We start from the raw sequence: 16,656 nt of genomic DNA, 5'->3' as shown, positions 1-16,656 counted from the left end.
AGTAAAATTAGCAATATTCTCAACATCTATTTCTATTGTTTCTTTTGTACTTGCAACTTTTGAAAGATCATTAGGCTGTATTTCAATTCCATATACAATGTTCCAAAGCACCTTTTCCAACCAATGCACGATATATCATACAAGCCCACAATGGATAGTTGGTTCCATCCAACTTGTCCTCAATAGCCAACATAGGGAATACATTATTGTTGCTAGCCATGGCCATTGACTATACTTGATACAAAAGTTACTTGTGTAGAGAAAAATATATACAAAGCTAAATCATGCTATGTAGCATAGTATGGAGACTAAACAGACTCTTATGTGCACAGTTGGGTATTGTTGAAAATTCTATACAAAAGAATAAAATAGCTTGTGTAGTATTGGAAGTAGCGGCATACAAAGACCAAAATGAACCCAAACAAAAAAGTAAAGGCTCGTAACCTCATGTTTATTTAAGTAACTACTTGAGGCTCATATTACGTTGTAAAGTTGGTAAATAGAAAAGATGATGAACATGTTATGTGGCTGAAACAGAGATGATCAAACGTGCCTTCGAACCTTTCTGCAAAGCACTGTGACAACACCTGTGCAATACCTCATATTACATTGCTTTTGTGCTTTAAAATAGCTTTGCCAGGTAGTCTGTTCTCCTTTTAAATTAACTATGAACAATTCCCAAAACCTATTGTAGATACTACTGGCAATTAATAGCCGGGCTGCTTTCGATAGAAAGCACTACGCTAAAATTCACCTCATTTTTAGCTTTTACTTGTGAAGTATGGAATCAGAGTTGCGTTATATATCAGTACGAATGACCATTGACATGGTTATTTTAAACCTGATCTACTACCTGATGATATCACATGTGGGCGGAGTACTGCTTCTCTGACTTGAACTCTACTAAAGCTAACAATGCAAGTAGATGCTGGTACCTCTCGGTGCCAGAGGAGTGTCATCAAGGCTGATTATTTAACAGAAATGTTACTAGCAATATCCTGTTGTCTGTAAGGACACCCACCAAAATGATCGATAACTAAACCGGAAACATTGTTTTTGCCGGATAACTGGAGTAGAACAAGGGCCTAACGTATATATGTGGCTGAGCTGCACAGCGTGAGCTCAGTATGCTGACTCTCCTCCGTCAAATCCGTTAAAAACAAAAGAAACTTAACTTGCTTCTTTAGCACAAGCCTTCATCAGATCAGCATTTGATGATCCTCCAAGCCCCACCAACAATTAACTTTGCGGCTGTCTAGCAGGAGAAATGGATGTTTTTCAAGTAGTCCCTTGTTGGCAATGCAAATAAAGAAGATATACGTTAAATTTCCATACAGAGATGTAATACATACAACCTCTCAAAGCATGCCAAGCTCACTTCCCATGATTACAAGGGGCAAGTTTCCGTGACAGCAAATACATCATGTCCAGTTAGTCTCCTCTTCCAGAGGCAAGATTTACTGATCAACTCCTTTCCCCATTGATTACAGTTTCATACACAATGTATGCAGTGTTGCTCCCAAGATGTGAGGCACTTAAGCCCATGCATCCAAATGAAGCTCACCTGAGAAGGCTCCAACAGTCTTCTATTCCCAAAGGCAATTCAGTTCATTTTTGAACTAGAGGTCTTGAGGAAAAAGAACCACTACCACCGATAAATCATCTGTTACACCACGTTGTTGGGCAAGCTTTATCAGCTCTTTTGCTATTACTTCCGATGAGGTGGTTGATCTAGACATGGAAAACAAAGAGTATCAATTGCACAGAGATCTTTCTGATGCACTAAACTGCATTTATTAAGAAGAAAGAATTGAAGAGAAAAAAAACATTGCATATGTATTTACTAGCACTAAGGACTTCAAAAGAATGTGGGACATGGTCTACTAATTTACAAAATGTAATGCGTATGTTTGACCTGCCATACCTTTTAGCTCTACAGATGTCTACAACCTCTTGGTTGGTCAACTTCTCCCATAGTCCATCAGTTCCCAAAACGATCAGCTCATCCTCTGTATCATAGAAACCATATCAAAAAATGCTTAGAAGGTCTCTATATAACTACTGAATTCAACCACATTTACCAGGACCCAAATCCTCCACAGCCACATCTGGCTCCGCCGTGAGTCCAAATCCACCACGAGCACCATCAACCTTCCCATCTGACCAACTGCAACCCACAAAGAGAAACCTTACTGACATTGGAATATTTGGCAAATTACAAAATACACTTCTGCAGTGTCAACCTTCTTTGAACAACTGCAAACCAAAAAGGGAAACCTTCACTGACATTGAAATACTCGAGCTAATAAGGAATGACAATGTGCAGTGTCGACCTTCTTTGACTAATCACAAAGCCAAAAAAGAAAACCGGCATTGAAAGTCCTTAAGCTATATTCAAAATTCAAATTACATTGTTACATTGAGTACATAAGTTTGGAGACTAATAATTTATTAGATTTTTGTAGCATCTAAAAAGCAAGGCTTCAATTATAAGAGATCAGCAGTCATGGTACAGCAGCAATATTACAGCAACCATATAGTGGCTTACAAGGGTCCAAAAGCTCATGGTGAGTGACCAGAAAGGGTACTATTCTTCGGATGTCTATGGTCACTCACCATCCCAAGTTTGATCTTGAAGTGCTCGATGCGTAGTGGGGATGCAATGGTCAGCGATGGCGATGGCAGATCGAGAGAAAAACGTGAGCAACAGTAGAGAGTAGAGAGTGATAGAGATGCACGATGTGTGGGTACAATAGAGTGTAGCTCTTTTAGGTTTTAGAGATAGATATAAGTAAAGTACAAGTGCTAATGGTGCGTTCGCACCCGTGCACATATAAAAGGCACGATGGCCCTTTATTCCCAACAACCTCCCACCTAAAGGTAGCGTGCCTTAAGGTTGAGGAAAAGAATCATGTAAGTCTGAGTATGTACAATGCTGAAATACATATACTATCCAACTCCCATCATTTGTCAGCAATGAGCAAACCACTTTGCTAGAAGACCCTTCGCGAGAAGATCTGCATGGTTATTATCTATATGTACCTTGACAAGCTCAATGCTTTTGCTATTAAGTACATTCTTGATAAAGTGATACTTTGCCTATATGTGCTTCGTCTTTGCATGAAAGACAAGGTTCCGTGCTAGCATGATAGCACTCTGACTATCACAATGGAGGACATGGGTCTTGGTAATGCCAAGCTCTCCCACCAAATGTGAAAGCCATAAAGCCTCCTTGTATGCCTCAATGGCAGCCACATATTATGTCTCTGGTAAACAATGCAACACATTTCTATAGCTTGCAAATCTAGCAAACTAACCCCCCCCCATGAAGATGAATAAATACCTTGAAGTAGACTTTTTGCAGTCGGCATGACTAACATAGTCTGCATTTGTAAAGCCAATAACAGTTGCCTTCTGCTTTCCAAAGCAGATACACAAATCCTTTGTGCCCTTAAGACATCTTATGATACCTTTCACTACTTCACAATGCTTTTTGCCAAGATATGCCGTGTACTTGCTAATAACCACTCCCACCACAAATGCTATATTAGGACGTGTAGCAACCATAGCATACATCAAGCTACGCACAACTGAAGCATACGGAATCTTGGCCATTTCAACCTTTTCATTATCAAATGAAGGATGTCTTGTGCATAGAGTTTCACATATGGAGACAATGGTATGCCAATTACTTTCTCCCCTTCCATATTGAAACACTACAAAAGCTTGGATATGTACACTTGCTGTGATAGATAAAGAAGATCTTTTGATATGTCCCTGAGTATATGCATGCCAAGAATGTGATTTGCCTCACCAAGATCCTTTATGTCAAAACTGTTGTGTAGGTTCTGCTTCAATGTGTCCAAAGCATGAACATCCCTACCAGCAATCAACATGTCATTCACATACAAAACCAATATAATAAGGTTGCCATCTGCGGCCTTCTTGGTATATAAGCACTAATCCACTTGACTCCTTTTGAATCCTTGAGATTGCATGAAGTATCAAACTTATGATACCGGTCATGAGAAAAAATGCACCTAGTAATGCATGAGGTAGCAACAGTTGCAAAGCCTAGACAGCTACGTGGAGGTAGACTGATGGCTAAAATCTACACACAAGGGTGAGAAACCTACAAAAAGGGATTAGGCTGAATGGGGACAACCTGTCTATTTATAGATGTTAAAGGGTGTCCCCCCCTCCCCCTTGCCATCGCCCTCACCCCCTCCCCTGATTGCTCCCTCCATTTGCAGCAACTCTCCCCCCCCCCCCCCCCCCCCCCCTCCAGCAGTACAGCAATGTGTTTGGTAGGTTCTTAGTAGGGAAGCACAATGGAAACCTCTGGTCAGACGCCGGTGAATTCTGCGAGTGTCCCCCAGTCAAACACCTTGCGCGTTGTCCTCTCTGAGGAACAGCTCTTGGCCATTGGCGCCACTGAGTTAGAGCTTAAAGAAATAGCAAATTTCCGTCAGGTAGTAGGACACTCTCCAATCAGCCAGGGCCCAGCTTCAGGATTGGCTCCACTCCACGCTGTGCATTGGCACAGCGCAGATCGTGGAGGCAGTCCTCATGGGCCATGGGATCTTCATGGTTTGTCTCACCTTCGTGGACGCAGCTCGGGAGTTAGTGGAGAGCTTGCCCTGTGTCTCCATGAAGGGGGTCATTCACATGAACCCTTGGTAAAACGGATTCACAGTGGAGTCATTTGAGCTCCACAGCAGTTTTCTTAGACACCCAGTCACTTTACTTTTTCCTGGACTGGTGGTAAAGTACCGCCAATTAGTGGAGGACTTTGGTTGGCTCTTCGGCACAGTTCTCCCTGCCTCCTTTGCAGATGTTGTGATAGCTGTAGGAGTCCCCAAGGTACGAGTGGCCATAAAATACACAAAGAGTATACCCAAGTTCCTGGAGATAGAGGTTGGAGGTCACTCCTTTAGGTAGTAGGTCACTGTGACTCGGCAACCAGGGCAGTGTCTGCGCTGCCATGACTTTGGGCATTAGGCAGTAGGCTATACATGCTTCGGAGCCAAGGCGGATCCATTGACAGGCCCATAGGTGGATGCTGACAGCTTCACATGGGTGCAGAGACGACAGCAGAGAGGGAGACGACACGGGGGGCCGTAGCCAGCTCCGCAAACACAACCTCGACAATAGGGAGCAGGAGGGCGAGCGACGCCCCCTTGGCAGAGCACTCCACAGCCCCCCTTACCCGCCCCACTCGGTACGGCCGCAGCCCCCCACGTCCACCACTCGCGCCACAGACTACCTCACCTGAGAGCGCCCAACCCCCCGGCCCCCACCTCCCATGCCCCCCCCCATTGACCCGAGCCCACGCCCCACCCCCCCTTCCAGGGCCACACCCCCCCCCCCACCGGCCATGTACTTCCGACCATCCCACCATCCCTCGATCTTCTTCCCCCCCACCACCTCCCCTGTCGAGCACCCCCCCGATCCGCCCCCGATCTAGTGATCCCCCCCCACACCACCCCTCCTCCTCCCACAGGAGGTGATGAGCCACACATGCCTACATCCTCCTCGCACCAGCAATTCTCCCCCTCCCACACAGCCACCAGCTCATCTGCCCCTGACGCCCGTCACACTTTCCCGAGACAAGAACAATTGTTGCCACAGGAGTTCTTCCACAGTGACCCACGGTCCTACCTGAGAGTTGCGGAGAGCGGAGAGTTCCCACTACCTCTAGAGGTGGGGATCTTCGTGGTTCGCAAGTCAAGGAGGGGCAAGGTCGATCTATTAGCACCACCGAATGGACTAAACTATGCCATCTTCTTTCAGTTCTCCCACTCAGGGGTTTGGACAACCGCAGATAGAGGAGGAGTTGAAGAGTCAGGTGGAGGACCACATCTCCCAATGGATAGGAGATGAAGGACTAGCATTGTTTGCGCAGCACTAGCTTGGCTGCATGATGAACATTAACTGGTGGTCTGGTATTGAGGTCCCGTACTTGAGCATCATCTTTCGAGCCTCTCCACAGTGGAAAGCTCCGCAGGATGTGATTGAGTGGCCCCTGGCACAGGCGGCCCGTTTCTACCAGTGTACAGAGTCACAACTCTTAGCATGGCTGATAGATGCATTGATAGTACCACCTAGAGCATCTATCGCCCCTATGGTCCGGTCAAGGGCCACCATGGGGGATTGGAGTTCACCATCCAGACCTGCGGCAAAGCGCACTTGCATGCCTCATAGTTTCTCCTCCTCATCAGCAGCTTCCATACCGAATGGATACCTATTTGGTCAGTCACAAGTTTCCCCATGAGCTTACACCTTGCATCATGGAATGTGAATAGTCTCCACTACAGTGGGGAACGTGGTTCTAGAAAGTTGATTGTTTGGCAGGAGCAGTGGCCTGCTCTTGCCAAACGGATCGACATCCTATTTCTATAGTAGCACAAGCTCACGCCCAGCCAGGCCTAGTAGGTAGGAAAGGTACTCTCGGGTAGCTTCCGCACTTACTGGGAGCACGCCATAGGTGCCCATGGCAGGAGTGGAGGCGTATGCAACTCTATTGAGTATCATCGCTTGTGTACGAGACCACGGGACGATAGTGGCAGGGAGGGTTTTATGGATCAGATTGGACATTGGGGACTCGTGCCCGGGAGTTCTCAATGTCTATGCCCCTACGGAGGTTAGGCCATGCAGCAGGTTCTCGGTGGAGATCGAGGAGGGACTCCCAGAGGTGGACTCTTGGATCATTGGAGGAGACTTCAACAACCTAGAGGCGTTGGAGGACCAACAGGGCAGAGGCAGAAACTACCAGGGCAAGGTTGGCGAGGAGCAAGAGGCATGGGAGGTATTTCTATTGGCAGTAGGTGCATGCGATACCTGGAGAGACCTTGTCTTCCATAGGAAGGAGAGGTCGCTGGACTTCTCTTGGGGATATAGGCGGCTAGGTGAAGTCCTGTTAGAGCGGTTGGATAGATTTTATGTGGGAGAGTGGGGAGGCTCTCGTGGAGGCTAGATTGGGCAATTGGTGGACACCAGGTTGCCGATCATTGCCCGGTTCTCCTAACACTACACCCCCTAGCATCTGCCCTAGACACACGATCCTGTCGGATCCCTGACTCGATCTATAGGAGAGAGGAGGTGACGAGGCAGCCACATAGGCTAGGGAGCAGAGCTGGGAAGAAGATGTTAGCAATCATGTTTGTCATGCCTTGTCATCTCCTACCTGTGAGCCTCAGTCTGAGTCAGATGAGGACATTAGGAGCTCTGACATGTCTGTCATATGTTATGATGGGGGAGGCTAGTCACTCTTGACTAGCTGTCTTAGGATGTGTATTTCTTTTTGGCCTCTTTTAGTGGGCAGCCACTGGCTGCCCGGCCACTTTTTTGGTCACTGATGTGGGGCGCCCATTTTAGGGCATTTTAAGGGTTTGCGTCCATTTTAGGGTTAGGGTTAGGGTTTGTACTTTTTCCTATTTATAGGCAGCCCCCCTCCCCACTTGATCACTTGTCTTCTTGTAGGTTCCGACACTCCTCCCCCGTGGTGGTGCTGCCATCATCATCAGCCTGATCTGGTGCCCTCACTGAGGCTATGGGCTGCGTGCAGGGACTGATCAGTCTCCTTCCGCCTTCCCGTTTGTATTCAGCATTCATTTTAGTCAGTGCAGATTTCTCTTCCTTGTTCTCTGCGTTCTCTCTCTCTCTCCTTCCGTGTTTGTATTTCCTCTTCCGCAGTGCACTCTCACATGATATTAGAGCCGAAGGAGAGTACACGGAGCTGAGATTTACGCGGGAGATCACCCAAATCTTTGCGTTTACTGCTGGTCATTCTTCGGCATCGGCAAAGTTTTCTTTGGTGTTTTGCAGATTGGAAGATGTCTTCTCATCAGTTTACGGGCTTTGATGACTCAGATGACGAGCTTTTGTCTCGACACTCATCTGAACGGAGGTGTGATTTCTATCACGAGGATCGTCGTCCGGAGTCTATTCCTCTTTCCCGTCCCCCTTCTATTCATGTATCTTGGCGAGCCCCTTCCAGTGGGCCGAAGATCTGCGCAGCCTTTAGTACCCCCTGTATAGGTACCCGTACTTCCTCAACTGCCCAAAGAGGACCGGTTGGATGGCTCCAACTTTTCTCTATGGTCCTGCAAGGTGGAGTGTATCTTGGACTCCCTCGATCTTTGGGAGCTTGTTTCTGTTCCTATTCCCCGGCCTAAGGTGGATCCCGCAGATGGGACTTCTATGGATCGTGTAGCCTTATGGGATCGGCTCAATTCTAGAACCCGATCTTTCCTCTTTCTGAGTTTGCAGGATTCTGTCCTTGTTCATGTTCACAGGTTGAAGACTGCAGTAGACGTGTGGAGAAAGCTCGCGTCTCTCTATCAACAGAAGACGTTTGCCCACCGGATATCTCTCGAAAAGAAGTTGCGGATGCTCGCTATTGATGATAGTCCTTCCATGAAGGACCACATCAACAGATTATAGGATATGAGGGATGAGCTTGCATCCCTCGGTCGGACGATATCTTTTGAAGACATGGCTATGATTCTCTTGACTCAGCTGCCATCGCCTCGGTTTGATGTCTTCTACACCAGCCTTCTTACTTCGAGGATCCGTGCCCAGCTTCTATGGGAGGAGCTATCCCCGCTTGTCTTGGAGCATGACGAGCGACTCAGAGAGGTCAGTGCTAGTGGATCCGACTCCTCTAGAGCCTTTGTTGCAGGTTCGGGAGGACAGAAGAAGAAGAAGAAGTCTAAGGCTAAGAAGAAGGACAGTTCTTCAAGCTCTGACTCAGATTCAGAGAGACCAAAGTGCCCACATTGTGGGAAAGGGACACATCCCGAGGAGAAATGCTGGAAGAAGTACCCTCACCTTCGTCCGGGAGCGAAGGGTGGATCTACATCGGAGCCTTCTTCTACCTCTACACCAGCTGTTACCCATGAGTCAGTGTTCCTTCATATCCATGCTTTGGAGGAGGATCTTTCTTCTGTGGCTGCAGTGTCTTCTGCGCAGCCTTGGTTAGTGGACAGTGGTGCTTCGAGTCATATGACTCCCCGAGGTGATTTGTTACAGGATCTCCGTGCATCAGAGGGTTCAGTCACTGTTGGTGACATTTTATCGGTGCCTATTAGTGGTGTTGGCACATTGCCTTTGTTTACCGACCGACCTTCGAGCTTCTTTTCACAGGCCCTACATGTTCCGGATTTGGGCTTTCCCCTCCTCTAAGTTTCTGGCCTTACGAGGCTTGGCACACGAGTGATCTTCACCGAGCATGCCGTTGTTATTCAGGATTCTTTTACAGGAGCTGTCTTATCTGCAGGTTGGCAGGAGAGCGGGCTTTACAGGCTCCATTCCCCTTCTTTGATGTAGGGCCCTCCGAGGCAGTCTATTGCTACACCCGTTCCCGCTTGTGCACCTTCTATTCCACAGGTTCCTTCCCATCCTCCACCTTCTCCTCCGGTGGTTTCCTCGTATCCCCCATCCCTTTCAGAGGGGGACGATCTCGGTGATGCGGCTGTGGATTCCTTGACCCCTAGTGTTTTAGAGGGGGATTCCCAGGATCGTGAGGAGCTCCTTCAGCAGCGGACTTCATCGACATTGGCATTCCTCTTGCCACCCCACGCTCTATTTCTTCTTCGGCCTTCAGCAACATCTAGGATCTGAGAGGGGGTGTTAGCAGTCATGTTTATCATGCCTTGTCATCTCCTACCTGTGAGCCTCAGTCTGAGTCAGACTAGGACATTAGGAGCTCTAACATGTCTGTCATATGTTATGATGGGGGAGGCTAGTCACTCTTGACTGGCTGTCTTAGGATGTGTATTTCTTTTTGGCCTCTTTTAGTGGGCAGCCACTGGCTGCCCAGCCACTTTTTTGGTCACTGATGTGGGGTGCCCATTTTAGGGCATTTTTAGGGTTTGCACCCATTTTAGGGTTAGGGTTAGGGTTTGTCCTTTTGCCTATTTATAGGCAACCCCCCTCCCCACTTGATCACTTGTCTTCTTGCAAATTCCGACACTCCTTCTCCCCCATGGTGATGCTGCCATCATCATCAGCCTGATTTGGTGCCCTCACTGACGCTGTGGGCTGCGTGCAGGGACTGATCAGTCTCCTTCTGCCTTCTCGTTTGTATTCAGCATTCATTTCAGTCAATGCAGATTTCTCTTCCTTATTTTCTGCGTTCTCTCTCTCTCTCCCTCCGTGTTCGTATTCCCTCTTCCGCAGCGCACTCTCACAGAAGAGAGAGCACTCCGGCGGGACCTTGCAGCCACGAAGAGATTACTACAGGAGGCACCAAGAGATCCCACCCTCCATGCACAGGAGTGCAAGCGCGAGTAGCCATTGCGGGCCTAGAGGACAGACGCTTAGAGTTCTCTTCCCGCACCTCAGCAGCTTTCTGGGCACGAAAGGGGGATACCATGTGCAAGGAGTTTTTCCAGGTGCACCAGCCTCGCACCTCAGGACAGTAAATACGCAGCCTTCGAGATCAGTATGGGAGGACTCGCTCTAGCCCGGACGAGGTGATGGAGATTGCCACTGACTACTACGGTCGCCTTTTTCAGCAGGAGATAGCCTCAACTAGAGGACAACGATGTAGGCAGCAAGTTTGGGATCACATCTCGTCCCTCATCACAGAGGAGATGGGACGCTCCCTCCTAGCCCCCTTCACAGAGAAGGAACTAGAAGAGACTTTCCATACACAAGACGGGCAAAAATGCCCGGGAGAGGATGGCCTCTCTAAGGCCTTCTTTACTACCTATTGGGAAGTGGTGAAGGACCCCCCTACTGATGGCCTTCCAGGAGATTTTCACTTCAGGACAGATGCTAGGGAGTCTTTTGGCAGGCCTTATTAGTTTTCTCCCCAAAGGGGGAGATTGATTGGAGCTTTCCTAGTGGAGACCAATCACCTTATTGTCAGTGTTCTATAAGGCACTGACAAAAATGATTGGTAGGCGACTATGTCCCATGTTGCCAGACATTATCCATGACACACAGACAGGCTTTGTCTAGGATAGGAGTATCCTGGACAATGTATTTACCTTCTTTGAGGCGACAGAGTGGGCTCACCACAGTGGGCAGAGACTAGCCGTACTTCTCTTGGATTTCGAGAAGGCTTATGATAGGGTGGACTGGGATTTCCTAGAGGGCACCATGGCGAGGTTGGGTTTTCCACAGGCTTGGATTCGCGGGCTCTTCGCACTTTATAGATCGGTCACCAGCAGGGTTCTCATAGGTGGTAGGCGTGGGGAGGAGTTTCGACTGGAGAGCTGACCCCGTACCTGTTTCTACTATTTGTAGATGCGATGTCTCACTTCCTCAAGTCCCGTGTGAGCGGTTTACGCAGCCTCCGACTTCCACTGAGAGAGGGGACTGAGTTGCTAGACTCAGAGTATGCATACGATACAACACTCTACATAGAGGACGATGAGTTGATGTTGGAGAGAGTGAGGCTGGCTCTTGAGGCGTTCTGTTCAGCAACGGGAGAAAAAATCAACTGGCGAAAGTTGCTTGGTTTCCTCATAGACCCGAACTCTAGCACAAAGTGGGGTGTCCACCTTGGATTCAGATGGGTCAGTAGAGGGCAGACCTTCCAGTACCTAGGATTCCAAGTGAGATTCGATATCACTCCTGCCCAGCAGTTTCTTCCAGTCCTCGATTCTATTCGAAGAAAGCTGATCTATTGGAGCATGGCTCGTCTCTCACTAGCCGGTCGAGCCTTGGTGGTTAACCAAGTCCTCCTAGCGACGGCCTGGTACATCGCCTCGTGTTGGTGCTTCTCCTCGTCTTGCATAGTGTAGCTTTGCCGCTTAGTGTGGAACTTCCTTTGGTCCAAGTCTGACGGCTCTACGGATTCCCGAGCCAAGGTGGCGTGGGAGACCATCATATGGCATTGGTCAGAGGGAGGGCTCGGGATCATAGACCCAGAGTTTCAGAGTATGGCCCTCTTGGGCAAGCTAGTTGTACGCGGCCTCACACCCGGAGGGCAGACCTAGAAGGTCCTACTGCAGGAGGGTCTTTACGATTGTAGACCGAAGCTTGGCGGTGAGTGGAGGCTGTCCCTGAGATGGATCTTCACGTCAGCCCATATCACACCCCCCCCCCCCCCCCCCCAGATCACCTTTCCTACGCAGCTTACTCTGCGTGTGGCAGGGCCTCTGTAAGGCCCTAATCCAAAGCCCCCTAGGCTGCCACGAGGAGATAGACCATCAGCCAATGATCTGGAATCCCCAGGTCAAAGATTGGGAAGGGGCACACATTGGCGATTGCCCCCACATCTAGTGGGCTGGTTGGGAGGCCGGCCCGGCTCGTACCATCAGGACATGGAGGGAGCTGTACAGGATGATGGACGAGGAGGTGCTGCAGTGAGTATCAGGCTGTCAGAGAGGAGTGGAGTTGAGGCGAAAGGAGATAGACGCAGTAATACCTCTGGAGTGGCTTGCTCCCCTGATACGAGTACCAATAGAGCCCGAGGAGGTATGGGCCGCTAGGTTCTCACCAGCAGGCATCCCCCTATAGGTGGCAGGTAGAGTGGGCGGCGCCCTGCAGGGGACTTTCTTTACAGTTCATGAGGGGGGGCGTCTGGCCCTTGATAGAGGCAGCAAGATGAGGGGTTAGTTGCCCTTTCGTGGAGGAGGATTCGGGTGGTGGGCCTTCAAGGGAAGACATGGCGATTGGACCCCTATGTTTTCTAGAAGGAGCTCAGGGAGTGGCGGCTTTGGATTTGGGAGGGCAGATCACTTGATGAGCTGGTGTGGGATTCACGAGAGTGGCTATGGCTGGCCACGGCAGTCGCCAAGAAGCCACCGAGGTTCTTGGAATACACTACCAAGATTGGCACACACGTACTGATGCAGGAGGACATGGATGGGCGCCATCACGTAGCAGGCACTGGGTGGAGGACAGCATCACGGAGCCGTTCCAACGGACCTTCTGGCGCACCGCCTATGGGATAGCTGGAGGCCGAGGAGGATATCATACTTCTTATGGCTGGTGGCACATGGAGGCTTGGCAGTGGAAAGTTGGCTTGCCCAGATGCAAAAGGAGAGAGGTTGTAAGCGCTGCGCACAGAAGCCTCTCGAAACCCCAAAGCACTGCCTTTGGTCATGTGAGGAGGCGCAACTCGTGTGGAGAGGAGTATGCCGCATCCTTCGCCGTATAGCACCCAGCCTTGGATATATCTCATGGGGAGCTTTCTGTTGGCAGGCAATTAGCCAGGCCGTCACCTTCTGTATGAGGTCGGGATGCAAGACACAATATTCATCATCGAGGCAAGGTCATGCACAGTGGTTGGCTTGGAGGCTCTACCCATCCCTCAGGTACTGGAGCCCACAGCAGACCGCTCCGAGGTATGGGAGATCATAGGGAGTCTTACTGGATGGCATATTTGGAAGGCGTGGTGTCAGGAGACTTTCAACGGAGAGAGACTTTCAGCACAGGCAACCTTAGCAGAGCTCTGGACCTCCATCATCCACTCCCTCTGCGACCGTTGGGATCAAATGTACGGCGAGTCCAGGGCTCGTCACGAACTCCGTAGTCATTTCATGCATACCCAGGGTGGCCAGGACCTATTTTTCGTGATGTAGGCAGGCAGCCCCATATGGCGATACACCCCCCCTCTCCATGGCTTCTTGCCCCCATCCCCCCTAGACCGCCTTGAGAGGCTTGTATTCATGATGTATTTGTGACTTTGCATTAGCTCCGGCTAGTCTATTGAGCATGAGCACTCCGTTGTAATCAGTTTTTTTGAGTAATATAATCAGCCACGTTTTGTTGGAAAAAAATAACCGCCTTCAGAGGCTTGTATACATGATGTTTTTGTGACTTTCTTTAGCTCCAGCTTGTCTGTTGAGCATGAGTACTCTGTTGTAATTAGTTTTTTTGAGTAATATAATCAGCCATATTTTACTTGAAAAAAAAAACCTGCAAGTTAGCCTGACTGTAATACAAAACCCTGCAAAAGAGATGAGAATTTGCAAGCACAGAGGTCAGTAGTGAGATGCTCCAAAGCAAAACAAAACTAACTAAAAGTATAATGCAATGAATGTATATGTGTGTGAGTAAATGTGGCAAAAGGCATGAGAGTGGAAAAGCTAAGGACAATGAATCCTATAGGCCGTACTTGAAGAGTACAAAAAAAAAAGTGCTAGGTTGACCAAGGGTATCCTAAGGGACCTAGAGACATGCTAGTCTAAGAGTGTGGTCACCATCGCATACATCTAGTAGCAAATCTCTGCCAAGACGAGGTGGAGAGGGAGGTGAGTTTCATGTATGAAGTGTAATGGGATCGCAATCTACAGACCAATCAGACAATCCCTCAAGGGTAGTGAAAGAGACTATCTTCTGAGGTTGTCCACATGCCACATGTCCAGCAGCAACAACTGGTGCGGAGAGAGCAGATAAAGCAAAAGCAAGAGGTGTAGCCCTACTAGACTCTGCAATCGCAACGGTCCGCTAAGGCTTTTTAGTTGGGAGACCTCGGGCCTTGGAGCGACACTCCTCGTCCACATGACCGGATCTTTGATAATTTGCGCAAAACCTATTTTTCTCAGGAAGTTGCTACCAAATAGGTATTGATTCTTTGGTTCCATCAGAGAAAGAGGTGTCACCATTGGATAGGCTTGCCTTTCCATCTTGCAAGTTCTTGCCATTGTTTGATTTTTCCTCTCGAAGAAGAGGCAACCAACCCCCTCTACTTAGAATAAGGTTGTAATGAGGATTTCTTGTGGACTTGATTGTGCAGCCTCGCTTAACGCAAGAATTGGCATTCAAACTCGTAGAGGTCGATAGTCTAGGTTGTGAGATGATGTACTGGATAAAATTGACGTATTTTTTAGGTAACTTATTCAAGAAGAATGTAACCCGATCGTCGTCTGACTTTGGAGAGTCCAATAGTGGTGAACTCCATGAGTAACTGCCTATATTCAGGTAACTTGACTTTTACATCATCCCCTTTCTTAATAGAGAACTCTTGAAGCTCAAAGTCGAGATTTATGTGCCTAGTACGATCTCTAGCTGCATAGTGGTTGAGAAGGTGACTCCAACACGTTGAAACAAGCAGAAAGTATTGTAATTGAGAGTGAAACTTAGGAAGCAATCCCTACATATCAGCTCAACATTGGTTGTGGCATTGCGAGCTCTCCATTGACAAATGTAGTCACAGTGAGTTAGTCAAGGATCCAACATAGGCTCTAGACCAACGACAAGGTCCCAAAGACCCTGAGACTCAAGCACTTGTTGCATGAAATTTGACCAAGTGGTAAAATAGGACCTGTTAAAACGAGTCTTATTCGTGAAGGCATTTTTGAGCTTTGTAACAAGAGTGGTAGTGCTAGGTGAGGGATAATGGGGGAAAGTGTAATGTGGGTAGGATGGGAGAGTGGAGTACACTCGGGAAAGGGCCCCACAGTGCCCACCAGACATACGATGAGTGTGCAAGGTGGATCCATAGGTAGGGATGGGCTGACAAGGCATAGGCATGGTAGCCACATGAGTAACCCAAGGAGATGGGATGAGAACATGTGGAGCAAAAGATGGAAACCCTATGTAGGTGTAACCCAAGGAGAGTGTGAAGACACACCATAAACTCAAAATGGAAACCCTTGTGTCTGAGTGGTCATGTGAGATGTGAACCTGGGGATAGTGAGAGGGATGTCCATCACAATCGTCCCAAGTGCTATGGATGTGCCCATTTGCAGAAAGGTGAGAGGCATTGTGTTAAAGGGTGACAGTCCCCCTAACGAAGTACCAAGATACAAAGAGGTAGAGAATTGAGATAGTACTAGGAGCGAAGATGAAAGATCCAACCGCTAGTGTGTGTGATGTGGAGGTAGAGAATAATCCAAGGTTTTGGGAAGATGATGAGAGGTAATCAAGGTGTGATGCAGAAGAGGGTGGGATGGGAGGAAATTGAGAAGAGTATATTACATGCTCAAATAAAACACAAGCTGTAGATATACCTAGATTATGTCTGCTTTGAGAGCCCCCTCTATTAAAGTTCACATACGCAAAGCCATCCGGATACTATACCTCAAAAGAAGAAACAAGCGAGGGTTTTAATTCATGCAACTCAAAAGGATTGTACAAACTTGACACTGGACCTGGCTTAGATGATGAAGATGGATCACTAGACATTTCGAATGTCGTATATCCTCCATGATCAGAGAGGTGGCCAGCCTCACCAACCAGTCTAAGAGTAAAACTAGTAGGAGGGGTGTAAACATCACCGTACTTGTTACGATAGTACTCCTCAAAGTCCTCCTCTGCAATGTGGGTGAAATCTGGAATATAAGGAGAAAAAGAAAATGACGGTGAAGGTGGAGTGTTGTCCTCCTCACTGAGTCCATAATGTCATCTCATGGCCTCCAGTGATGGAGAAGCCTGATAGAACATCATAGGACTTGGAGAAGAGGATGTCTGTGACATTGTGATTCGGCTACGAGTCGTATTGTGTGCCTCGCGCAAAACCAAGCTCTCCACAATATCTGTAGGCTACTCTTAACAAGAGCACCGGCTCTGATACCATGTGAAGAAAACAACTAGGGTTTGCTGAGGAAATACAGAGTGTACGACCACAACAAAAACACAAAGAGACAGACATAGACACAAAAAGTAAAACTCAAACCCTAAACGCAAAACTCAAACACACAAATAATCCTACATCATTTGGATTTATAGGCTCATGTTCACACGCCTAGTAGC

At 48.2% G+C, this 16,656-nt stretch overlaps 1 protein-coding gene across 2 annotated transcripts in view; it reads right to left on the bottom strand.

Annotated features, from left to right (window-relative positions):
- Nucleotides 1-1,274: 1,274 nt before the first annotated feature.
- Nucleotides 1,275-16,656, bottom strand: part of LOC148024328 (putative protein phosphatase 2C 45) — a 100,518-nt gene continuing 85,136 nt past the window's right edge. For both annotated transcript variants that reach the window (XM_087693946.1, XM_087693947.1), the window contains exons 11-13: nucleotides 2,082-2,167; nucleotides 1,925-2,009; nucleotides 1,275-1,731 (exon numbers count right to left, since the gene is read on the bottom strand). In XM_087693946.1, coding sequence (XP_087550072.1) covers nucleotides 1,620-1,731; nucleotides 1,925-2,009; nucleotides 2,082-2,167 — 283 coding nt within the window. In that variant the 3' untranslated portion in view covers nucleotides 1,275-1,619. The remainder of the gene's footprint in view (nucleotides 1,732-1,924; nucleotides 2,010-2,081; nucleotides 2,168-16,656) is intronic.

The sequence above is a fragment of the Lygodium microphyllum genome, chromosome 15 (genome assembly GCF_053477565.2).
Source record: "Lygodium microphyllum isolate KBCC chromosome 15, Lygodium_microphyllum_v1.1.10, whole genome shotgun sequence".
In the NCBI taxonomy this organism is placed as follows: domain Eukaryota; kingdom Viridiplantae; phylum Streptophyta; class Polypodiopsida; order Schizaeales; family Lygodiaceae; genus Lygodium; species Lygodium microphyllum.
Note: the sequence above shows the minus strand (reverse complement) of the source record. Positions and strands in the feature narration are given on the sequence as shown.